This window comes from Helicoverpa armigera, chromosome 23, assembly GCF_030705265.1.
Source record: "Helicoverpa armigera isolate CAAS_96S chromosome 23, ASM3070526v1, whole genome shotgun sequence".
NCBI lineage: Eukaryota > Metazoa > Arthropoda > Insecta > Lepidoptera > Noctuidae > Helicoverpa > Helicoverpa armigera.
In genome coordinates, this window is record NC_087142.1 from 2,061,695 (window position 1) to 2,088,667 (window position 26,973).

General features: G+C 34.6%; 3 protein-coding genes across 5 annotated transcripts in view; all 3 read left to right on the forward strand.

Moving 5' to 3' along the window:
* Positions 1-26,973, forward strand: part of LOC110371358 (fibroblast growth factor 22) — a 199,198-nt gene that overhangs the window by 60,335 nt on the left and 111,890 nt on the right. The window lies entirely within an intron of this gene.
* Positions 1,795-4,109, forward strand: LOC110374134 (uncharacterized). The gene is made up of 5 exons (XM_021331717.3): positions 1,795-2,091; positions 2,510-2,600; positions 2,694-2,768; positions 2,854-2,928; positions 3,027-4,109. Exons 2-5 carry the CDS (start codon positions 2,511-2,513, stop codon positions 4,107-4,109), a joined length of 1,323 nt encoding a protein of 440 aa, XP_021187392.3. The 5' UTR covers positions 1,795-2,091; position 2,510.
* Positions 7,715-11,606, forward strand: LOC126056461 (uncharacterized). Its single transcript, XM_064040730.1, has 3 exons — positions 7,715-8,248; positions 8,880-9,104; positions 9,526-11,606. The coding sequence occupies exons 1-3, from the start codon at positions 8,132-8,134 to the stop codon at positions 10,666-10,668; spliced, it is 1,485 nt and encodes a 494-aa protein (XP_063896800.1). The 5' UTR covers positions 7,715-8,131; the 3' UTR covers positions 10,669-11,606.

A 26,973-nucleotide genomic window follows, 5' to 3' on the forward strand; every position in this document is an offset into this window, starting at 1 on the left:
AACATCTGAAATGATAGCCATAATAATATAAAAATATTTGCAACCACTTTGAAAAAATATTCTATGTTGTTCCTGTAGGTATATTTAATAGAAAACCTACCGTAACTATAAAAATATCAAATTAAATCTACAAGAAAAAAATAAAGACAATTTACGAAGCGATGACACGTAATAAACAAATTAATTCAAGCTCCAATTAAAAATAGCTTAAATAAACTGACAACTTTTTACAGTAGCTCCGTACGCCACTCACGCGCACGTCCCAGCCATGTCATTCTAATCAACAAACATATTACAAGATACATTATAATTACCCCACTGACAGGATAACTAGTTAGAAGATAATTAACTTATGCTATCTAAAGGATAATTAAAATGGACGACATTTCTTGATAATTTAATTGGGTTTCGATTTTATTGATTTATCTTATGTAGAGCATACTTCGTGGTGTATCAGTCGGAAATGTCTTTACTAGATGGTTTATCAAATCGAAGGGCTATTATAGCCAATTAATAGATATTGACAATACCATCAATAAACTCACAAAATCGCAGAACACTGTAAACTTTTAGTCGGCCTAAAGTTTTTTTGGGCTCTAAAATCAGTATGAAGATGAATGCTAGTTATAAAGATCTGGTATTTAGCCGGTATCAGACCGATTGAGAACTTTGTAGGAATCAAGATTTCTTTAAAAAAAAAATTGCCAATAATATTTTCAACTGTCGGCCGACTGTTCAGTCTGCAGTAGGAACCTCATCATCGGCCTAATTTCATTTGTTACTTACAGAAAAACTTTCATCAACTATTTAATATTATCGACTTCACATAAATCATAGTTTTGGTAACGCAACGATGCACTTATCAAAATCCTATTGTCATTTAATAAATGAACTATCGATTCAATAGCAGGTATTATCTCGACGAATGAACAGAACTATTCAAAGAATGTCTTCCATCATTAAAGATTTAGAATAAAATCTACAGTGTGAGACCGTTTAAAACGTTGGGTTCCGTACAAATAAGTAATGGCGTCTAAGGCTGATTTCGGTGATCCCGCATAAGGAGATCAGCCAGCTGCGGAGGACACATTATAGTGTACTAGCATTTGAGCAGACACAGGTGCACTCACTATTCCTTCACTCTCATAGCCCGATGGGACGGCAATCTGACATAAAGCGATTTTGGCCCGCCCCAGGAACCGAACCCGAGATTCGACCCGAGAACGCACAGCAGACCAACGAGACAGTTATAAATACCTATATATTGCAACACAGTCGTGTAATGATGTTATCATTTTTATAACCCATCTTCAAGCTCATTTGCCTTTAATGGTTAGAAAATCTGCAAGCGGCATCAGGACAAATGCATAATGCATAGAAATGACCCTACGAGTGATCAAATCACGCGACTAGTTTGTATACATTCACTGCAGAAGTGCAAAAGCTATTCTAAAGTACGTGTATCTTATACCAACAAGTTTGCACTTATTTTAGTTGTAGGTATATAATAAAAGGTCTCTTAGTTTAAGATCAAAATCTGTAATTTAAGTTCGATTAACAGTGGATTTCTGCAATGTATCCGTTGTTTTGGGATAAAAATTGAATTATGACAGTAGTTCTATAAATCAATTATGTCATATTCAAATCCTGAAAAACGTACAGATACCTATGTTATGGAAATTCGCAGTATGTTAGACTTTTAAAGATTGTAAGTTTCTTACGTAACCAACTTCAAGCAAGTTCTAAGAAGTTTTAAAAAATTACTGTAAGAACGAAATTACGAAGAAGTTTCACATTTCGCTTGCTTAGTATTAAAGTGACCGAATTCAAAATCAATCAATCATGAGTTAGATACACTGTCATCTTTAAAACAACGCCATCTGTGACAAACTCCAAGAAACTCTTAAAAAGTTAGAGTTATACTGCTCTTACAATGTTTCGGTCTCTTTCACACTTATGAATTTGAAGACGCCATTTTGACATTACACTGACACATTCAGTAATCGTTTAACCGGCTCAAAACGAACATCTGGTCGTTTGTCATAAAAGTGACCTATTAATATTTAGGATTGTGTAACAGTGAAATCGAAGGTAAGTTTTACTGATTATTTTTGTTGTATTTTGACCCAATACGTAATGAGTCTATTTTATATTAAATTTGTTAATTTATTGTACGATATATTACGTTTTAGGACTGTTTAAAACTAAAACTTCTAGATGATTCTACAGCACATTAATGATTAGGTCTCTTTTTGAATAAAAAACTTAGTAAATTTATTCGTACACTCTGTAGAATTCATTGTTAAGTCTGTTTATTACAAATAATGATAATGTATTTTTAGTAACATTCAGTATTTGGTCTGTACTATACTAAAAAAAAAACGGAATTTTGCTATGAATGTGCTAGGTGATTTAAGTTCAGGATTGAGTCACTTTAAAACGAAATATGGAACAAAAAAAGAAGTTTCACTTGTTGACCTATAATTATAATTAAGTATTTTTTTATTAGGATGACGTCGTCTACTTCGCGATCAAGAAAAATTCTAGATTTAATTCAAATTGAAGATAACATTATTCCAACTCAAAATGTTGATGTTCAGGTGTGTAAAAATCGTTGAATTGTCTTTATGGTGTCTTTCTTTATTTACGTCTACCTGCAATTTACTGACTAATACTTCTTTTATTGTTAACAGACGATTTGTTGTGATGCAACTAAAGAGCCCGAAAATGTTACGAATATTATTCCAACTCAAAGTGCTGATGTCCAGGTTTGTAAAAATAATTGTATTGTCAAGGTATTTTATTTATGGCTAGCTGCAATTTACTGACTTACTCACCTTTAATTGTTAACAGACGATGATATGTGACGCATCTAAAGAGCCCGAAAATGATACTGATATTGTTTCAACTCAAAGTGGTGATGTCCAGGTATGTAAAATTACTACTTAGCACTTACTTATTTATTGATCCTTTATGTAGGTATGTTTAGTTAAATTTGTTTATTCACCTTTTATGTTTACTTGCAGATGTTATGTGATGTTTATAATAAACCCGAAAATCAACGACATTTGAATGCCTCTGAGTATTTCAAACATACTGAAGGCCGTAACAAGGCAGTTATAGATTATCGTGTGTCACCTGTTAATTCTGGAGAAAGCGACGCAGATTTAAGTGATGGCGATCCTACTTTCGAAACCGTACAAAAGGGCCAACAGGGTAGTCATTTGCTATTTCCCCGTACCCGTAGTTCAAGTTCGAGTAGTAGTTCTTCTTCAACTTCAGACTCAAGTTCATCATCTGATAGCTCTAACGAAGAGACTTTGGAAGAACAGTTAAATGCCAATAACACAGAAAATAGAACACCTGAGCCAACAAGAGAGTTAGACGGAGGAACAATGGAGAATCAAGATAATTTAACAGAAGACACAACTTCCGGAACACCTACAGTTTCTACTAAGCCAAAAGGTAAAAAACGCACTAGACAACCGGAAAACTGGAAGCAAACTAGAGCAAAAAAATTGAGAAATTGTGGTAAGTCATATATTAATAGTAAAAATATTATAACTAAAGCTCGTGAACTTAAACCACCATGTAATGACCAGTGCAGGCTGCAATGTTCTAGCAAGATTGATTCTGTTCAAAGGCAAAGTATTTTCGACGCATACTGGGAACTTGGAGATATTCATAATCAGCGATCTTTCATTTTGTCGTGTTTATCTGATATCACACCCAGATATAAATATACCAATGCATTGACCCCACGGCATTGTAACAAAGCTTTCCATTTTGTTGTTGCTGGTAATTCGATCAGAGTTTGTAAAACCTTTTTTACTAATACTTTGAACATATCCGATCGTATGATTCGTACTGTTAAACATAAGACTGATAAACATGGAATTTTGAAGACGGATTGTAGAGGAATAACCGGTAATCATAAATCAGATGAAGTATTAATTTCTGACATCAAAGAATTTATCAATTCTATTCCAAGAACTGATTCTCATTACACACGACAATCATCGACCCGTGAATACATAGACGGTGGAAAAACGATAGTACAGTGGGTTGCCAAATTATTAGGGACAGTTACAAAAACACGGTATTGGTAAAGTATTTGGTTTAAATTAATTATAAAAACACACTTTTTGACATAGTAAAAGCTTTAATATGATAAAACAACTATTTAAGAATGATATAAAAAATATTTAAGAATAAAATAACAAAAATAAAAATTTATAAATAAATAAATGTACATGCAGAAAAAATTGTCAATATTTTGTGACGTTGCCTTTCGCCTCAATGACTGCTGCTATACGCCTGGGCATACTTTCTATGCAGTTTTTTGCACTTTCCTTTATTTTTGGGTTATGGTGCCACACATTAATAAGCTTTTCGATCAGTCTAACCTTGGTGGTTATGTTCTCCTTGGCTATTTCAGCCTTGGTGATCTCCCATAGATTTTCTATGGGGTTCATGTCAGGTGAATTTCCAGGCCAAGGCAGTACTGGGATGTTGTGGTCTGCCAGGAACTTGGTTATGCTCCTGGCTTTATGGCATGGTGCTGAATCGTGCATAAACATGAATTCTTCACCGTCTGGAAACCATTCTTCAAGTGTGGGCAACAGGCGAGTTTGTAAAACTTGCTTGTACTGGTCTTGTTTCATGGTTCCCTGGACGATGTAGAGGCGCCCAACCCCTTTGGCACTTATGACAGACCACACCATTACCTTAACTGGGTGTTTCACCCTCTCAACAATGCAGTCAGGGTAGTATTTTTCACCTGGGCGTCGTCGCACAAAGCTGCTCTTGTCGGCTAAAATCTCAAAGGATGACTCATCTGAGAAACACACCTGAAAAAAATTAAGTTGTTTATATTTTTATTTATGCGTTCTTAATTTAGTCAACTATAAATATGGACCCTATCTGACCTTACTCCAGTCCTCGATTGTCTTATGCCGGTGCTCACGAGCCCAGGCTAGACGCTTCTTTTTCATGGCCTCTGTCAGCCTGGGTTTCTTAGCGGGACGATGTCCTGTCAGGCCTTCCTCTGCTAACCTACGCTGCACAGTTCTCTTGGATATCATTATTCCAGACTCCTGAACCATCTGGGTTAATAATCCAGCACTTTTTTTCCTGTTATCTAAACAGATATCGCGTATTTTCCGGTCAGTACGTGGAGTTGTGATGCGCTTTCGTCCGCAATGACCTTTTCTTTGAGGTGTTATTGGCTGATCCAGGTCCAAAGAAATTTTTATTTTGTTGACTGCTGACTTAGAAACTCCAGCGATATCTGCTATCTGTCTTTGAGAGTGCTTGGTGTGTTGCAGAAGCGTTTTAATTTCGCTTTTCTTTTTTGGAGTCAAATCACAACCTCTACCCATGCTGAAAGGCAAAAAAAAATATGAAAAAAATAAAAATATTGCAATATGTGCACGTAAAACGAAATTTCATGAATATTAAATAATAATACTTACATTTAAAATAATTTTCAGGCACTAATACTGAAATATTTTTTGTCTAAAATTTTAAATTCGTCTTTCACTTTCACACGTCTCCAGCAAACTGTAGCACTCACTTAATTTAAAAAAATGTAGAAAATAATCCAATCATCGAAATCTCAAAAACCACTTATAATATAAAGAGTAAAGAACAGGCAAACATAAATAAAACATTTCTGTAACACCTACACCACTTAAAACTGCAGTCAAGTGCATCCAACGTGAGAAATCGACAAAAAACGTAAGTGTCCCTAATAATTTGGCAACCCACTGTAGATCTCTTTAAAGACTTTGAAGAAGTCCAAAAACAAAAAAATAAGCCAGCAGGAAAGTATTGCACATTTTATAAGGTTTTTAATACACAATTCAATATATCATTTTTTCGCCCAAGAAAGGATCAATGCGACACATGTTTGCAATACCAGAATTCATCGCCTGAACAAAAACTTATTATTCAAGAAAAATATGATTCCCATTTAGAAGAAAAAACCCTCAGCCGACAGGAAAAATATAATGACCGACTTAAAATTGATGACAGTAATAAAGTAATTTTGTTCGACCTCCAAGCTGTTCTTCAATCACCTAAAGGGGACACTTCAGCTTTCTATTACAAAAGTAAGCTCAATAGCTATAATTTCACTGTTGCCTCCTTAAACAAAAAAGTAGAAGGCAAAGTACAGGAATCGTACAGTAACGTGCATTGTTATTTTTGGAATGAAACTGATGCAAAAAGAGGTGCCAATGAAATAGGCTCTTGTCTACTCCATTATTTCGAACAACTTTGTATCGAATCCAGGGCTACTAATGAGGAAGGCATCAATCTTATACTGTATTCGGACAATTGCGGAGGACAAAATAAAAATAAATATATCGTTACACTTTATCTTTACGCAGTTACACATCTTAATATTAATTCCATCACACATAAATACTTAATCAAAGGGCATACGCAGAATGAAGCCGATAACATACATAGCCTTATAGAAAAAGAGGTAAAAAAGAATTTAAGATCTGGACCTATATATTCACCACACCAATATGTATCAATAATTAAAAATGCACGAAAATCAGGAAACAAATTTATAGTAAATGAGCGTACATTTCATGACTTTTATGACTTGAAAAAGTTACAAGAAGCTTGGGGATACAATTTTAATAAAACAAAGAATGGAGATAATATTGTATGGAATGACGTAAAAATGATTAAGGTGACAAAGAAAAACCCCTTTTCATTTTTTATAAAAAAATCTTATAAACAGGATTTTTTGGAAGTATGTGTAAGAAACAGGCGAACCAAAATGTTGCCTTTAAACGAGTTAACGCTAGTCAAAGCGTACACTGGAAAACAAGAGCTAAGTGAAAATAAAAAAAAAGATTTACGCGAATTATTGTCTAAGAATTTGATCCCTAACTTTTATTCTGACTTTTATAATTCCATTCTTTAATCAGTAAAGGTAAAGATGACTCCTCCGTTTTCATCTTATATTTTTAAATAATTTATGTTTTGTTAACTGATTTATACCTAGACTGCGGACCTACTAAGAATACCATAACGCTGATTAGATTCGCTAAGATCTCTTTTAATTTTGCTACGATGTTATAATTATAGTTTATAATAGTTATCATAGTTTTTTACAATACTATATACTACTTTGTATAAAAACTATATTTGCTTTTGTTAATTTTGAAGGTATATGAAAATGTATACTATTTTTTTTATTATATTTCTCGTAATCATTTAAATAAAGACTTGTAATTTAAAAAGCGATAGTTAGGATAGAAGAGTGATTTTTGTGAACTGATGTAAACCTACTTAGAATACCATGAGACTGATTGATTTATTGCTTAGAAGTTAAGATCTCTTTTAATTATATTAATAAGTTCGGTATAAAAACATCTAACATCTTCTATTAATAAGTGTTAAAATGAAAATAACAGTTTTTTTATAATTTTAGTTCCTTAATGTTGATCTCTTTTTTTTAATTAAAAACCGTAACTACAAAAATGTATTTTCATTTTTATGTATTTTCGTTTAGTATTATTATGACTTAAACCTTACATATACAACCAAGTAGTATTTGAATTTAATAATAAATCAACTCAAAATTAATTAGGTCTTTATCTTTTTGGCAGACTAACTGTTACTTAGTATTATATAGACCTAAAACTACAAAAGTAATTTTGACAGCCTACAATAAACAAAATAAATAGTATTCAATTGAAAGGAGAAGGGGACTTCTGGGCCCAGCAGTTAACTACCTGAAATATGTATTAAAAAAACCGTTACATTTTTTTAAATAAAATCACAAAATATGGTACCAGGATTCTACCCAGGAAGAGAGAAAACTTAAATTAAGATAATAAGACTAAATAATCGATTAAATAATGCCTGAAATGCCTGAATTACTAGTAATCTACTGTATTTTTATTCCGGCAACACTTGTTGGTGGCATGCGTCTGTCACTGACTGACAGATGCACTCGTTTGTTTTCTTTCATTCTGAGTGCGCACATATTTTCCTGGTTTTACTATTTAAACCCACGACCTTGGCTTTTCGACGGATCTTGCTACTCTGAATTACCTGGCTCTCGATTTTGGACAACTGTTACGCCTATCGATTGGATATCGACGACATGGATCGCTGTATGAATTGTACGATTGCGCTTGGTCGCAGTAATTCTATTGGAAGAAAAGTCTTGGAGGATGAGGCGATTTTAACAGTTATTCGTCAGTGGCGTGCATCTCAGCCTGTAAGTTTTTACCCATTTTTTACATATTCAAATCGTGCTTTTAGCAAGCCATTTTAACTTCATATCTATCGGTTTATTGGACAGTATTATATTAGATCAATAGTCAATTAGTTAGCTTAAGGTCTCTGCACAGCGGGCGCGGCGCGGCGGGACGGGACGGCGACGCGACGCTGAGCAGTTGTAATGGTCTATTCACACAGCGGGCGTGGCGCGGCGGGACGGGACGGCGACGCGACGCTGAGCAGTTGTAATGTACTAGAGCGACAGTTACCGTCGCGTCGAGCGGGGCGGCTCTGTGTGAAGTCGTCCATAGTATCTAGACGACTACGACTTCACACAGAGCCGTCCCGCTCGTCGCGACGGTAACTATCGCTCTGTGTGAAGTCGTCCATAGTATCTAGTACACAACTGCTCAGCGTCGCGTCCCGTCCCGCCGCGCCGCGCCCGCTGTGTGCCTTTAAATAGACATATATTTTAATCTGTGGAATGTGGAGTTTGATCATTTCTCTTATAAAAAAAGTGAAGGTCACCCTCGAGTCCCGATAAATCAATTTCGGTCTCGGTTGTGACATCGACATTATTGAACATGCACTAGGGGTTGAACAAGATTTAAATGGTTATGTTATTTCAGGTAACCAGTGAGAACGTTGTATGCCAAGCATGTTGGGACTTGGCCCAAGATGTGGTTCTTGGAAGACGTGCGATTGATGCACCAACCCAAGTTGGCCATTCAAGCGTATGTCTCCGCTGTGGTCGTTCACTCTTAGCCCGGCGGTTCAACCACCTTCTTCGTAATGATTCTGCTCGTGAATCTGCGATATATAATGTGATTAGAGAGTGGATTCTACCACAAACGGTAAGATAGTTTAGTATTATATTTTAAATTATTTAAACTATATCTATACTAATATTATAAAGTGAAAGAGTTTGTTTGGTGCGTTCAACGCACTAATCTCAGAATCTACTAGTCCGACTTTAAAAATCTTGTCTGTTAGATAGCCTATTTATTGAGAATGGTTACATAACATTACGCTACATCCAATAGCAGCGGAGCAGTAAACAAAGATGCTAGTGAAACCGTGAGGTTCAGCTAGTTAAAATAATAAAACATTTATTTGTAAAGCTAACATGATTTAAAACTAGCACTAAATCATAAAAATAAAACACTTAACTGAAAGACAAGGGCACCCGACACAGGTTAGGTTAGGGTTATTTTTTTTTATTACTATCTGGACTACTGTATTATAGTATAATAGTGAATTTTTATTTTTTTGAAGGTGGACGAGGCAAGTCGTATATGCCATTCCTGTTGGATATTAGCAGACAGAGCTGCTGTTCATATGAGTACAGGTCCTTCGACTTCCTCACAAAGTAACCCACCGCCAGCCCAATCATCAGTTGGTGTTTCTGTTGGACAATTGGATGAAAATCATGACAACATTCTACACGAACCTGAGAATGTTTCCATTCAACCAGAACAAAACCAAGGTAATGATGATGTGCATGAACCCTCAGTGGAACTACATTCACCAAGTGCCCCAATTGTGGAACCAGTACAACAGCACCCTGAACCAACAATTGTATTGCCAGATTATATGCGGGCAGTTGAAACAGAGCGACGGTGCTTCATAGAAGGTTGCCAGAGAACTGAACGATATAGAGTTCCTCTAGCAACGAGAAAAATGTTGCTTAATGAGCATAAATATTATGTACCACAAAATAATCGACTTTGTGATATACATTTAGTAATTGAGGCATGGGACTTCCTTGATAGTTTAAGGAGTAATTATTTACAAACATTTACTGCAAGACATATCCAAGATATGTTTACACTAAAAGAAACCCCAAAAGAAAGGTTTTTGAATTTTGAAAATATTGATAATATGGACGACCATGTTGTGCATACCTGGATCGGGTTTACTAAAGTTCAGTTCCGTCAATTATTTGATGAGGTTCCACAATTGATAGAAATTCGTAATAGTTCTTCAGTTTTAGCAGCCTATCTTATCAAATTAAGAAGTGGGGACTCAAATGAAAGATTAGCAACATTATTTAAAACATCTAAGAAAACTTTAGCCAAGTGGCTGTGTCAAGCCCGTGACATATTAACTGAACATTTTGTGCCTCGGCACTTAGGTTTAGAACACATCACTAGAGAACAAATAAAAGAAAGGAACTTAGCCATTCCTAGTGCTTTATTTGAAGGAGATTCTAGGCCCATCGCTATATTTGATGGAACTTACTGTTATATTGAAAAAAGCTCTAATTATTTATATCAAAAAAAAACATACAGTTTGCATAAATATAGGAACTTAACCAAACCTTTTTTAATGGTGTGCACAGATGGTTACATCATTGATGTTTTGGGCCCCTATCCAGCTACCACGTCAGACTCAGATATAATGAGACATGAATTTTAAGTGGAAACCCACTCCAGGATTTTTCCAAAATGGTGATGTATTTATACTGGATAGGGTTTCCGAGATTCATTACCTTTGTTAAACCAATGTGGATATAGGACATACGTGCCTGCTACTTTGGCGCAGGGTGAAACACAGCTGTCAACACTTGACGCAAACAAATCGAGGGCAGTCACCATTTGCCGTTGGGTCGTTGAGATTGTGAACGGTAGGTTTAAAAGAGATTTCAAATTATTCAGGCAATGTTATTTTAATACAGCCTCAAGAAGTTTAATAAGAGATTTTAAGGTGGCTGCTGCTCTCATAAATAGGTTTCACCCTCCCATAACCGATAGAATAGACTGTGGGGCTATCATTAATCAGATTAATTTAAATATGAATAGACATAACATATTAGGTGATTTTATTGTTAACAACCAATATAATAGACGTAGGGCTGATTTTGAAACAATAACTATTCATAATGATAATTTAAATGATTTTCCCAGTTGTCATATGATGAATTAATTCTTGTATGCTTAGGTACATATCAATTAAAGCAGGCACGGTCCTATTTTGGTGAACATTTGCGGGGAAATGATGGGTTTATAATAGAAGTGTGCAGGGAGGTAAGCAGCAGCCTTCTTCGACAGCTGTCAGCTTCAAATACTTCTTGGTTATTGCGAGGCCGAATACAATCCCGCCATATAAGTCGCAAAACATATTTTGTTTATATTTTAGTTGATAGCTGTCGAAGAGGACGAGATTCAATATTATCATATTATTGTAATTGTATTGTAGGTAGAAGAACTGTAGGCTGCTGTGCCCATGTAATGTGCATTATATGGTATCTCAGTTGGGCAAGATTCCAAGAAAATATCGTACCCCCTGCACAATTTTTAGATGACATTCTAATAATAATTGAAGATGAATGATAATACATGTTTAATTATTAAGTATATTGGTGTTTTATTTTACTTCCTTCTCCCTTTTTTAGTTTTTAAAAGGTTGGTTCCTGCTGCTTATAGGTTACAGGAAATTGCAAGTAGAAACTTGTCTTCGACTATAGCGAAAGGCCGCGTTTCCACTGACGCGGAGCTGGGCGGAGAGGAGCTTAGCGGTGCACAAATTGACCAATGATTATGCTTGAAATCTCCGCTCCGCTTCAATGGAAACAGTACGAGCGGGGTGGAGCAGAGCTGAGCGAATATTCATACATCGAGGCGGTGCAGAGCGGAGGACAGCGAGCATTGGGGTGCAGAGCGGAGGACAGCGGGGCGGTACGGAGCGGTGCGGAGCGGGGCGGTGCGTGACTCGCGTGCAGTGTGTCTGTAAAAATGCGCGATTCCAAAAGCATGCTCCACTCCGCTCTGCTCCGCTCACTGACCACTCACCGCTCTTCATCGCTCCTCTCCGCTCAGCTGCGCTCCTCTCCGCCCAGCTCCGCTTCAGTGGAAACACTGACCACTTTTCACCGCTCTTCTCCGCTCCTCTCCGCCCAGCTCCGCGTCAGTGGAAACGCGGCCAAAGTCCAGGGCACGCGCCGGTTGCCGCTGCGTAGGGTGATGTCTCGAAGATCTAACAGGTTAGGCTTTCACATGCTTCATGCATAAAACCATTACACAACCGAAGTGATTCAGAAGTATTTCGCAAATTACATAAAAAATACAATGTTATAATATAACCTAACTTTTACTATAATTCAGATAACTTGGTTTCTGGGTAGCCAAAATTCACCAAATTTTTAGTGAAGCCTTGTTATTATATCCTCTTACAAATAAGGCTACTTTGATTCAGTTAACACCTGGGCCCAGGAACCTATGGAGCCATTCCCTTCTCCTTTAAGTTTCAACCAACTATGTGGTTCATATTCTATCATTAAAAAATAAAAATAACTATGCGAGTAACATCTTGTAACATTTATGTCTAAATAAACAGCCAAAGTCCTAATTGCAAAACGTTTTTTGCGATTTGCCAAAAAACTAGTTTTTTCAATTCGGTCACTTTAATAATAAGCGTGCGATTTGTAATTTGATCGTAAGCAAAACTAACTAGCGTAAGACGGGACTTATGAAATTTAGTCATAAGGACTCCTAAAAAATTAAACAATGCTCATCGATTCAAATCTATATCGTTCTTCTGTTATCATAATGAATAATTCAAGTGCAGTGCCACTGCTCAAATCGAAGTCTAAGGCACTTTCTCCTGAACAATAGCTCGGCAGGTTACAATGAATGTATGTAATGCAATGCACATTACTGATGCATGCATGCATTATGTTACACGTGTCGAAGTTGCTCAAATCTGGGCTTTATTTTAGGGTTGGGCGTACGGCGAAGTCTGAAAAAAAAGTTTTATCGTTATATCGTTTTACAATTTATATGGCTGATGGCTGAAAATTGGTAGCGAGGTTGTTGTGATCTCCATCCGGGTTTGGAAATTCGTTCCCTCAGGTGGATGGATAAAATATAGCCTAGGATAGTGTAGCTCTTGAAAAGTGAAAGATTTTTCAAATCGCTTCAGTAGTTTCGGAGCCTTTCAAAGAACAAATAAATCCTCTTTTTAATAGTAGTTTAGATCAAACTAATGAAGAGAAGAATATTTGAATTAATAGCATCTAAAATTATTTTTCTTTCAACCCTAAAGAATAATTTCCTTCTACAAATGGGACGTTATTTAAAAACTACATTGTAACGTTTTAATTTATGTGAACTTGTAAATAGTCGGTAGCAATGAACAATTTACTTGTTTGGAGACGAAACAATACCTTGTTATATTGGGCTCCCGTGTTAGTTTTGATGATACTTTCAAAATTAATTCAAATAGCCACTGTTTTGAATATGATTACCTACGTCGATGTTAAGTAACTTTTCAAATTACATAAGTAGATAATTTGAAACTGTATTTTGTGTGCTACATTATTTTATCCATGATCAGTTTACGCTGGCGGTTTCCCATATTAGGATTAAAAGCAGCTCATAGGTTTCCTCGTTAAATGGGCTATCTAAAACTGAAAGATAAGTATTTCCGAATCGGATCAGAAGTTCCTGAGGTTAGCTAATTCAATCAAAAAACATCTTCAGATTTATATTATCTCTGTGTATCCGTTTATATGATTATAATTGACTGCCTGACTGACCTAACAGTAATTCAATTATTGCGTTCAGATTCCTCACATAATTGGTTAAACGGAATACAATAAATTAACCTACAAAAGTTATCTTTTTTATCTTTTATCTTTCCATTTTTAATGGCGTTAGTAATACAATTGGTAGCCCAATTTGAGTCAAACTTTATACTTATTTAGTTGAATTTACGTGCTCAATAAATGTTACACATACATAAAGTTTTTTTTTTACATTTTTTTTACCGGTTATTGTTACAGTAATGTGTAAAATAATTAACGGTTTACTGTTACTGATCGATATTTATTGAAGTTTACTGTTTTTATTTTATTGTTTGGAATTAAGTTCAGATGTTCGTTTGTTAATGTACCTGTATCATAAAATTATACGTTGGTAGGAAATTATATTTTGTTATTGTTCCAGCTGTTTGCATATTTATCTAAGAATTATTTTGTAGTTTTTCAAACGAATTTAACAATTTTAGATCTATCAATAGTGGCAATAGTGGGCGCTTGGGGCGCTAGGTATAATGGGAAGTTTAAAATGGGCGCTCAAAATTTTTGCGGGACGACAGAATCAATTAATAAGTTATGACATTTCAACATCTTAGATTAAGAATAGATACCTCGTTTATTCTTACTTTACATATCAACAATAACATTCACAAACATGTCAAAATCATCTCTTCCATTTCAATTCCATAGTAAGATTTACATATAGGAAGTGGAACCGGGTTACATCATTTCTTATTATTAATACATGAGCCTGTAGGTGATCGGGTTTAAAATCAATGGCGTTATATGAATAGGATGTTTCACATAGAGGTATTGGTTAATAAAGAAGGTAAAATATGTTCTTAGTTTCGTATTGTTTAAGAATCTGATACTTTTACGTAAGTTCTCTGAAATTGGTTACTAGTGATTTCTCGAAAGTCAAAATGTACTTATGTAAAAATCACTGCAGCTCTTTATTTGTTTTAATTTTTTTCCATACGATTGTATAGTTTAGATTCTAGTTGCCAACTTCAGAGAAGGACCAATTATTTGATTAAAAGCAAGAGTGTTACGGATAGTCTGCCTACTTCTTCGTTAATATCGAAGATTTTGCCTACGTCAAGGTAGGAAATGACACTGATCGGTTTTTTACGTTAAAGGGATCTAATTCGATATGACAGACCACTTTTGACAGCAGATAGGTATTGCGTTCATAATCACATTTAACGAGACATAAAACACAAAATTATCGATAAAGTATTACACGAACAGCACTAATTGACGTTGGGTATTCGTTTAAATTATTACCCGATTTTGACATCGATAAAAATCGTTTTCATACAATCAATCTTTTTAATAAGCTCCGATTTCGATAGTAACTGCGACAGAATTTTGTTTGAAAAGAATCGACTACTTTTGACTATAAATATGTCAATGAAGTGTCACATTTAATGTTCAAAGTAAAACTGCTAATTAGTTCGTTTTAGTTGATTTACTGTTGATAGTGATGGAATTAATGTTTTCTTTAATTAATTACACATTTCCTTTACAGATTTTTTTAAATGACACCGATGTATACCGATTGAATTTTTGTGGTGTTGGGTTGCCACAGACAATCAAACAGACAGACTGTCTACAATCTACTATATAAGAAAAATATAATATGAGAACCATAGAATGCCCTTCTTTTTGCGTCGTGGGTTAAAATAAGTCGTCAAGATATCATAAACCAGACTGACATCTATTTAACAGATTGATCAATCACTCAATATAGACGTGACCCAAATTAGAATCACGTTAAAACAAGCGAGCAATGTGTTAAGATTTTTCCTTGACATCAGCTAGTTAGTACTCACATTAATTATATTATCAATGGCTTAATCTGCATAAACTCTAAGCAGGTATTATGTACGGTTGTAAATAGACTATCGTACAATACGTAGCCTTCAGTTCAATGGGCACTAAAAACTATTTTCATTCATGCGTATGTAGGTTTAGTGTTTTTTGATAATGACCGGTCATCATATTATAAAGATGAAGTTTGTTTGCTTGAACGCTCTAATCTCAGGAATGAATGGATCGATTTTTCAGAGTTAGATATCCCATTTTTCGAGGGCTATACTTATGCTACTTTAGACCTAGGTGCAAAGTCCCCACGAGATGAAACTGCTAGTGCCAGTATTAAAAAAATAAAAACAATTTCAATTAAACTATTTTATGCAAATATAGAAAAATCAAGCAAAAAAACACAAACTTCATGCACAAATGACTTGTCCACTAGCTGATAGTTTAATAGCAGACTGCTAACTGCTCTATCAATCCTGTGCCCACCCTGAACACTCCTTGATGATGACGACTTTATAATTAAAACTTATGTGTAGGACCACCAGGCTACTGTATTTAGTTCTAAAATTATGCCTGAAGGTAAAAACTGTTTACTTTGATAGATTTAAAAGTAAAGCTTGTCATTTTACTTGAAATGAGCGAAGTGAGAAAATATGTGTCTTGGGTTGATTTTTATCATTATTTTTTTATGAAGTAATTCTTTATAACTTTGTATGGCTAACTACAATTAGGATTTATTATCAGTTGTAGTCATTGTTAATAACAGAAGTTGGCTTAAGATTAGGTTCGATTGATCAACATTTTTCGTAAGTAGACTACAATTTCATATAATTTTATTAATAGCTAGTTATAGGGCATTCTTTATAACGGCCTTTTTGGTAACAAAATAATTAATTATTGCTAGATTCATTGTTAGTAAAAAAATATTACAAGTATATACCTACGTGTACCTAAGTCTATTTTATTACATACCACGTAAAATAAATAACGTCCATATTGAAATGTGTAGGACTCTATTATGGTCATTCATTAATAGACCATAAACAATTTTGTTCAAAGGTCGTTACTCTTGTTAATCTTTTACATTAAAACCTTCTCACGTATTAGTAATAGAATATTTAATAAATTACATGTTGCGAAACCGATTAGGCAAAATCAAAAGAATATGAAATCAGTTTAATTAATATGTTTTGGTATATTATGGGATGGGCTGAAATTTTATTCAAAATCATGTATGAACTGTAGATAATCCACAGTTTTTAATTAAATTGTGAATGTGTCAAAACTTTTTAGTCTTTAGTGGATAAAATTCAGTTTAAACTATCGAACTTATCCGCAAAGAATAATGCTATTGTAATCAAAGCTAATGTACCTATTATGTAAAAAATATTAATAATTACCTGTACCTAACGTATGACAACAGTTTACTGTCGAAATTATTATTTTGTAACAATTCAACTGTTACGCAGCAAACGTCATATTTCCCGCCATTTGGCACCGCCATATTTGGATGCGTTCAAAGCTGCCTGTTTAGGGCGCGATGGAATATAACAGATGGATGGCCGTAAATTATATTATTATTTATCAAGAATGGAATTTCGGAACTGGTTTATTTAAGATGTTTTTATTAATTATGCCATAAGTTTCTTGGGATAGAAGATATAAATAATTTAGTGAGTACGCATATAAATAGATTAATGGTATGTTGTAAAAGTATAAACATTGGGTGCCGCTAGTCTAATTAACATAATTAAAATGTTATGATAGCCCAATAAAAACTTGATATCTTAATCCTTTTAACACTATCAATATTTTACCTTATAAATTGATTGTTCATGATTGTAAGCCGTAATTATATAGACCAGTAATTACAAACACGCTGCACGAGGCATTTCCTTTTTTACTAAACAACTCATTTGTCCGATAAAAAATTAAGCTCTTAAAAGAACCAACAAAAAGGTGCTAACAAAAAGTTGTAAATGCATTAATTATAAAATAAATACTGGCATATTCAAACCGTTTTCAAATATTTAAACATAGAAACACAGTTCTCACAAACAATAAAAAATAATTGCCGCGCGATATTCACGCGCGGATTGCAACTTTGATACGGGACATTGCACTATTAATAATGAACTTTCTGCAGCTTTCATAGGGTTTAAAATCGAGTGTCAAATCTGACCACCCAAGCGTTTCTCAGGCTGTCGCAGTTAGCACCTAATTGATAACATTGTCGAGTCATTGATAAGACTTATCTCGGTAACACAAATTCGGTCTGATTTTGCATAGACCACGTGGTTGGCTGGTGTCAATTGAATCAACAGATAAGGTTTGGGATCAATGAAACCATTATTTACTCATTGAATTACGTAAGCTTCGCATACGACGTATTTTTTGCGAAAAGTAAGGAAATAATAACGTTTCAAATATATATTCTTTGTGCTTCTATTATAAAAGTAACGGCTAAAAATATAGGAATTACTATGTTTGCCTACTTCAAGTGCTAATTTGTAGCATCACATGGCTTTGTCCATAAAAGTAGAACAATTTGAAACTTGTGTCACTTTCACTAAAGACTGAAAATTCAACTAATATGGTACAGAGAAATCACAATACATACCTACAGTGAATCTCAAATAATATTTTCTATTAATACATATTGTGTTCACTACAGATACTATTATTTAAAGTAACCGAATAAATAGTTGTAAATTCCAGCAAGATATTCAAAGGAGTGTAAAATAGCAAGATACGTCATCTCCCCCTTTACAAGGATCGGATAGCGCCAAACACCTGTAAAACTGCACTTCCTTGTCCAGTGATAACATTATCCTGTACAGACTTTACAGGGCTGTGAGCACAGAACTAACACTTGGTTAATTATTTTAAGTTCCCAAGTCGTTAAAGTATGAGAATATTATATTTTTCAGACTATTCGCTTTGAGAATTAGCAACAATGCAACAAAGAATGAATATTTTCACAGTAATCTCAGAAATAATATTTATTAGGTATACATTTTTGGGGAATCTACACATTTTCATAACTAATCTCGTATTATGTAAACCCATGATGGATTGCTGACAAAATCTTTAAAATAGGTCAACGTCTTCTGAACGCTCCATCATACCGCTTAAACTTCAAGAGGTGAGCAGATATAACGCTACAGAAGCAACTAGGTGAAGCAGTTACCTCAAAATGAACGCACCCATAGGGCTGTCACTTTTGAAATATAGCTCGTTTAAAACACTACAAAATCATTTTCAGTTTGACGTGTAAATACAAGAGAAATTGTACCAGTGAAAGTTAACAAGTTTGTCAAAATAATGACCGTTTTAATCTCAACGACAATAAATCCTATAACAAGCATACCTGTCCCACATTTATTACAAGTATATTTGCACCTTTCATTTCTTGTCAGCATGTAAGCAAGGCTTTCAATTTCACAGACAGGCGAAACAAATCGTGACACAAGTGTCCTAGACATCGAAATTTATGTCTGAGTTGAAACATGGTCGAGAACTTTCTACAAATATGATTTCGGAAACAGTTGTTGGACGTAACTTGAACTATTTCGAATTTCGAGCTTACACCGGGTAATAAAATATAATCGCTGAATGTTACAAATTATATTTATGAGTTACATTTATCGAGACACTTGTGTCTGTGAAAGCTGTCAGGTGGCAACCCTGGGTCGGTTGTAAATCGCGACCGGCGACGGATTATCTTTCGCCAAACACTAGATAGTGTGATGGATGTTAGTACATTGTAGAGGTAGACTGAATACGGAAAGATGGAAGGTAGTGTAGGTCCGTGAATATTTTTAGAACCTTTATCGGTAATGTAGGTTAGGGAATTTGTGGCTAATTTTAGTTTGAAGGTTCGTTTATGTACGTTAATTTTAATTAAAATGACTACATTCGCTTTATTAGTTTAATGTGTAGAAATACGATACCTAAATTAATTAAGCTGATGTCAATTTACATTTACGCATAAAATTTTTATTTATGCTCAAAAACCCCGCTGCGTTTGAGTTAAAAATTATCTACACATTGTTGTTATTTAAAAAAATAACGGTTTTCTTTTATTAGGTACTCTTTTGTATTGTATTTTTAATATGAACCATTATACTAGTATATTTGTAAACCGAATAATTTTATAGCAGGCCAATATTGTTATTTTTATATAAAATTATTCTTTAACATCTTAGTTGTTTGTTATAAATAAGTTGATCAAATTGTTTGCCAATGAATAAAAATAGAATTCATTATTTTAATTTTAGACTAAGCTTATACCTTTTATTAGTTAACTTTTGACAGCCGTTTGACACCTACGCACTGATAGTTATTTATGTCGATAAATTCCTCTATGTCGGCCTATTGTCGTCATTCGCCAATTTATGAGTTTTAACAACGAATTTTGTGATTATTGTGGTTCTAATAAGGAAATGTTCATCATGTGGCTTAAATAAGAAGGGCTTTTGTTACAAAAAGAACTTTTGTGACATATTTTTTTATTACTTTGTAAATGTATCTTGGACACTAATGAATGAGATGAAGGAAACTATCTTTAGGCAACTTGACTTTATAGTCTGATGAGCAAGCGTGGTGATTAGCCTTGTGCCCTGCAGTGGGACAAAGATAAGGCTGATGACTATGATAGGCCATACTCGTAAATAAAAAAAGAGTCTACACGATTTTAGATGATTTGATATTCTAGCCGTTAATAAAGACTCCACATGAAAGGGTCTTTATTAATGTGACATTTATTTAACATAATACATATTTCACTATTTCTCATCTCGGTGGGCCTAATAAAATTTCATCTGTCACTTTTGACAAATTCGGACCACATACATAAAGATTATGTTAATAGATGTAATAATAGTAAAAAAACACATGTTTTAGTGTTTGACGTGATTTTTCATGTATGCAAATTTTTGAAGGTTGGTGATTTGCGCCCACTTTTGACAACGATGTGGGTTTGATGGGTTCGAGTTAAAATATGGGAGTTTTACAATGACCATGGTCTTTTACTATCAGTTTTGTATGGTCGTTATGGTAGCCATCATTTTAGCTACATTACTCGAAAACAATGTCTTGAGTTTTTATTCGTGCGTAGAATCTTGTTATTTTATTTAGGGTATAGGAAGAAAAGGGGTATGAAAATAAGTAAAAATAATAATTTTATTCATATTGAACTTAATGTCCCGTTTACCTAAAAGGACACTACTATACTCGAGGTAAAACTGCAAAGAATTCCTCCAAATATTTTGTGCTTGGACTATATTTATTTCTAGACCCCTTTGATTTAATTGTGTTTTAACTTGATTTTTTGATTGGCCTAAAAAAAATTAAGCCTTATCTCGATAACACTGTTTGTCTCAATTCGTTCTGCCACAGCCTGCTAACTTGAGACCTTGAGACCAAATCTTGATATATGTGAAGGTAGTCCAAAATAAATGGATCAATTAATTGTCTCCGAGATTAGGTGTGAAATTGACACATCAGCCAATTACAGAGGTGTTTGTAATTAATTTTAATTAAATTAACTTGTTTTTTCATTTATTTATTTTTGTTTTTTTTTTGTTTCAGGTAAGTACGGAATTTGTGGATTGATTTCGAGTTATTGTAAGTAGACTAATTTGTTAAGATGCGCTTATTATTGCGATAGCGAAGGTGTGAATAGATTCAAGTAGGCTATCGATGTTTTAGGACATACATGTACTTTTCTATAACAATGTTAGAACCTTAACTTACCTACTTTATTTACTTACATTATGTATTTATATCAAACCTTCAATTTACAATCACTTGCAAAAAAATCGGGCACCTCTTTTTATCAATTTCTCAAATCACATTGACGCACTCGCTCACAACTCACAAACCGAAGCCGGCAATAATATCGGATGTCACCATCCGATCCGGTCAGTCTGCCGGCCGTCTGCAGCTCTGACAGACGAGCTAACAATGTGACATTACCGGAACACCGTTACTTGTATATACGATACCACTCCGATTGAACGCTGGTTGATATTTTGAGATACTGCGTAAGTTACGTGTAAGAAGGAAATATTGTGTGTATGTAGGCTTATTACTTTTATGAGAACCTGCCCTGACTGACCCTTTAAAAATCATGGTTCCTAAAATATTCTGAACCAAATCTGATTCGAAGAATCCAGAGTGAAAAAAATTAAGCTTGGGTAACAAGGATTGTTGTTTTGCTATCCGAGATAGTTATAGCTATTTGATAACCTATCTAAAAACCACCCATAGCAACTGCAGTAAGTACAAGCTGCCATATTGGTTGATAAGTATATCTGTATTTTTATATACAGATAGACATAGCCCCTCTAGTAATTTTAACGACACGTGAAAATAAACTGTCGTGGAACCCGGAGGTTCAATGTACGAATGCAACAATTTCAAAGTCAAGATCCCACTTTCAACAATAACTAGATCGTCATAGGTACACATGGCGGAAGATTTGAACTTCCACTAATAAAAAATGGACTGTAAAAAAAAGTGTTGTATCTAAACCCTTAAATTAAGAAGAAAGCATTTACCTTTCAACTTGGTATTGCTAGAATCTAAATCATGACAAGAAGAGTAGGTACACAATTTATCAATATATTTTTGATACCCTTTGAAACATGCCAAAAAGGTCTCGTATATCCAATAAATACGTATAGAATTTACCAGGAAACATTGCTCTAAATAAATTAGCAAGGTCGATGACACCAAAAAAATGACTCTCAGAAACATAACACTCATAAATCTGAATCTAACTATAAATCTACAACCGCAAAAGGAAATCTAAGAACAAATGCACGAGGAGTTTGTTCAACTTGTTCAATGTAATAGGCTGACGACACGCCTATTTCCTGCAAAATTCAGCACTGCTCGACTATGCGATAGGATGCGTGCTCCTGAATGGGAAGTGAACTGCAGATAAATCTTAGCAGCTAATTTAGTAATCTGTTCACGTATCTCCCTTACATATATCAATGTTGGCGGACGTTGATTCAATTATAGAGATGTGGTCGAAGGTATGTGAGGTTAGCGAGAAAAAAGTAAAAAAAATATTCAAAAGGATATTATATATTATTAGCTGCGCTGGTTTTCCTCGTTTACTTAAATTGCATTCACAATTCGATAACAACATATCATATCGCATGTAACCAGGCTTTTGTAGACCTCTCAAATAGTGCCTATAGCTAACTAAAGTAACTCTCAACCTTCGTACCCAATAAACAAAATTTACTCATTCTCTCTAAAGATTCGAACTTTAGAATCATCAAAGAAATTAAAATAAAAAGCTGTAGCGTACAGAAGCATGACACCATCAAAATCATACCATTCAGAAACTACGTCTGATAGCAAAACCATCACACAAATAGAAGTTCTTTAGAAATTCAACTTTATGAACACAATATTTATTTTCTAAATCCCGCTGTCCGCTTCTAACTTAGCTTCGTACTCCATAGCATGCGTGGGCGCAGCTTCCCGCGCTGACAGTTGACAGCACATTGAGGCAGCCGCCACCGATGCAGCCGCTGCTAATACACTGGTTCCTACTACTATTAGAGGAATAGCGATGCTCGATACAACTCGATTTTGCGTATGTAAGAGTGTGTGTTTAATCGATGATTTGCCTACAAAAAAGGGAGATTAAGATTACTACTTCACATTGAAATTTGCTTACTATACAGTGAATTCATCTTTAAGATAATGACATGTCGCTTAGACCTCAGACTTCAGAGAATACATATTTTTGAGCTATTTGTTATATGCTCTCTATTTTAGGGGCCGTAAATTGTAGTAAATTTTTTTAAGTTTTGCTCAAATTCCTAACCCCCTAAGTGCTATTTTTCTAGCTTAGTACTAGTCTACTAGTACTACTCGTATGTACTTAGGTATTTTTATACAAGATTTGTCTATAAACAATAATAGGCATGTTCTTGGATGTGGAGCTATTCGCCTACACTATCGATCTAAGGATATCTTATTATTACATATCGACCACCTATTTTGTATTTTATGTTAGCGTGTAATCTTAGATTTACATAGAATCTTAGTCAAAGGTTATTTCAGTGTCGATATGAAAATATAATTCATATTTACTTTTTGTTATCGGGTTATATTTTTTGTTATCCACTAAAGGATTTTCAAGTCTGCCTACAGAGGCTTGGTTCGCATTATTTAAAAGATTAACTTAATGGTCCTTACTACCATTTAAAGTAAAACAATTATATTTTATCATTTTTTATCTATTTTTTGTCTACAATTTAGGCTATTCAAAATTAGATAAGCTTACTCGTGCCTGTATGATTACATTCTGCTATTTGTAGTTTAGGCATATTGTTATCGTCTTGTAGGTTTTGGAAACTCACAAATAGTCCGTAGTCTGAAAGTTGGCGGTGTTACACCTTCGTGCCCAAGAAACTGTAATTAAATGCTACCTGCAAAACTTAAACTTATGGTGATTAGGACACTAATTCCCTGTCCTATATTTGGACCATTAAAGACTACCATTCATACCAAAAGAACAGTTACTTCAGAAAAGGAACAGCCCTCAGATACGTCTGATTGAGCCATAGATTACAACTCTTTGCGTGGGCGTTTTTTGCACCAACCACGTCTATCCCGCATTTAATTGTTCCAGTCTTGATATGAAGATATTACGGAACGGTAACGGCTACCCACGTGTAAATACCTGTTCCATTTAATACTTGATTGTAATTGTAACAAGACAATGATTAATATTGTTTATGTTTGTTAAATGTTGCTTAACGCAACGGGTTTGGTGAGGAAAGTTAGGTTAAATATAAGCATGAGGTGAAAAGTAGCCGATACAAATTACGTTTTAGATCGGGAGTTTGAAAATCTTTGCCTTTATAGATTCATCTCTTACACTTACCCAGTTTAGACCATTATATCATCATCTTCCTGCCTTTTTCCCATTTTTTACTTGACATTTTCGTTCCATCTATCTTTATCTAACGTAATCCCACAAGTCACATTATTTCTGTCATATCGTCTTTTATACAATCTATCCACCATTTCTTTGGTGGCTTCTCTTACAGAACCATCCACATTTTGCTTAGCATCTTCCTCATAACATATTCCTGTCTTGTCATGCTCAATGTAACAATCTGGCGCCTCTGAAGACAACAATAGATACTTGAACATCGTTAACCGTCTGTTCGTAAATGATTTACAACTTTTGTTAAGGTATTCACCTATAGTTGTAAATCACTGGTTTCAGTTGGCCCACATATTTTGTAATATTTGCTCGGAAACCGCAGACTATCTGTTATTGTTTTGTTTATGTATTGTTCTACTGGCATATTTGCCTCTCATTTATTTCTAATCATTTAAGTTTGATTCACTGATCTATAGATTATGGGTCTCAAAATTTCAGATTCCAATCGGTCCTATTCCACGATACATACAGGTGTAACAGATAATATACAGAGTTCAGTAAAAAAACTCCACTTCTTAGTACTCTGTAGAAAAGCCATCATATCTTCAAACTTTAGTAATTTCTTAAATCTTTTCCTCGAAAAGGAATTCTCGTCACCCAAACCTTTCATCACTTTTGCACTCAAACTGTCCGCTTTCGGACATTGCGTACTCAAACACACACTTATGTACACAAGTGCGCATGTTTACATGTGTGCGTGTATTGTCATGCGCATACGCATAGCCACGCTTGTTTGCCCATACGTTTCCTGTTCACAAATGTTTGTTTGGTAATATTTCGCTATTAGATTTGTGTAAACCGGTTTCTATGCGGCATTCTGAAGATTGAGATGGCATTTTAGGTTCGACCTTAAAAGTTTTTGGTTAACAATACTTTCTATTTTTGTCGTAGCATTAAATTGCCTATGATTTCTCGGTTCCGTTTGTAGAGAAACAAACGCCTATTGCTGGGTAACAAACACATATTTTGAAATTATAGAAATGAAATTATGAATAATTGCTTTTTTTGTTACATTCGTCAGTTTCAGATACTTACATTTAAGTAAGACTTCTAGTAAAACACATGTAATCAGTTTATCTCTTATGATGTTGTATAACGGTGTCCAAGGCCACATTAAGGCCTTGACACACAGCTACTCAAGGGAGAAAATGTTGAGGCAGTGTTGGTGCTATGTCCATAAAACGAGGCTTCGAAATGCGCGAGTGTAACTGAGCTTAAGCGAGATACGACATGCAACGTACAAAAGATAGAAGACATCTTTTTTTAAATTATTTTGAATGAAAATAAAGTACCTAGTACAAAATAATATTATGGGGAAAATCATTAAGAGAAAACATAAAAAAAATTCTTACACTGTATGTATAGATCACACTATATGGTGGGTTTAAAAATAAATAAGGGCACACAAGGCTGCCTATAAATTTATACTCATCATCATCCTCCGAGCCTTTTTCCCAACTATGCTGGGGTCGGCTTCCAGTCTAACCGGATGTAGCTGAGTACCAGTGCTTTACAAGAAGCGACTGCCCTATCTGACCCCCTCAACCCAGTTACCCGGGCAACCCAATACCCCTTGGTTAGACTGATGTCAGACTTACTAGCTGACTGGCTTACATAAAATCCTTCACGTCAACTCAAAACACAAAGCCGCTGTTTTCAAAGCCGTACAAGTTAACAAAGCAATAAACACTCATATAACTTAAGATTCCTTGAAACCTTCACTCACCGGCGTGTGTCAACCAACAAATGACATGCATTTAATTATCAAAACAGTGTTGCTCAAACTTTACCTCAACTACTTCTACCTAGTCTGTTTAATTCTCGAAATTGTATGTAAAATTCTCGTAACTTTTGGTTAGATAGTTTCGGCCTATTCATCTTCCGAGCCTTTCCCAATTACGTTGGGGTCGGCTTTTTCGGCTAGTAAAAACTAAAGTCATAAATAAACCTACTGATGCAATTTTGACTTTCAATATTGTTAACATACTGTAAGATTTAAAGATATGCATAGCTAAAAAAATGCTAGACAAAGTTAAGAATGAAATAAATACCCGAATGTGAGAAATCAGAACCTTTTTCAAAATTGTTTTTTGGTCCTTTGTCACACTCATTGACATTGTCATAATCCCTTTTGGTTACCGCTCAACACTTTGAGAAACTCTGTCCTACATCCACGGATACTTTGATATGGTAATGTCGCAGGAATCCGTAACATGATCACTTGATGTTTTAATAACTTTACCGTAAGATTGGACGTACTAAGAAAGGTGGGTTATTGTCATACTAGATTTTGTTTTGGATACTTTATTCCATTTTTTGGAATACTGCAATAGATATATGTATATATTTACTGCATATTATTTTATCTTATGTACATACT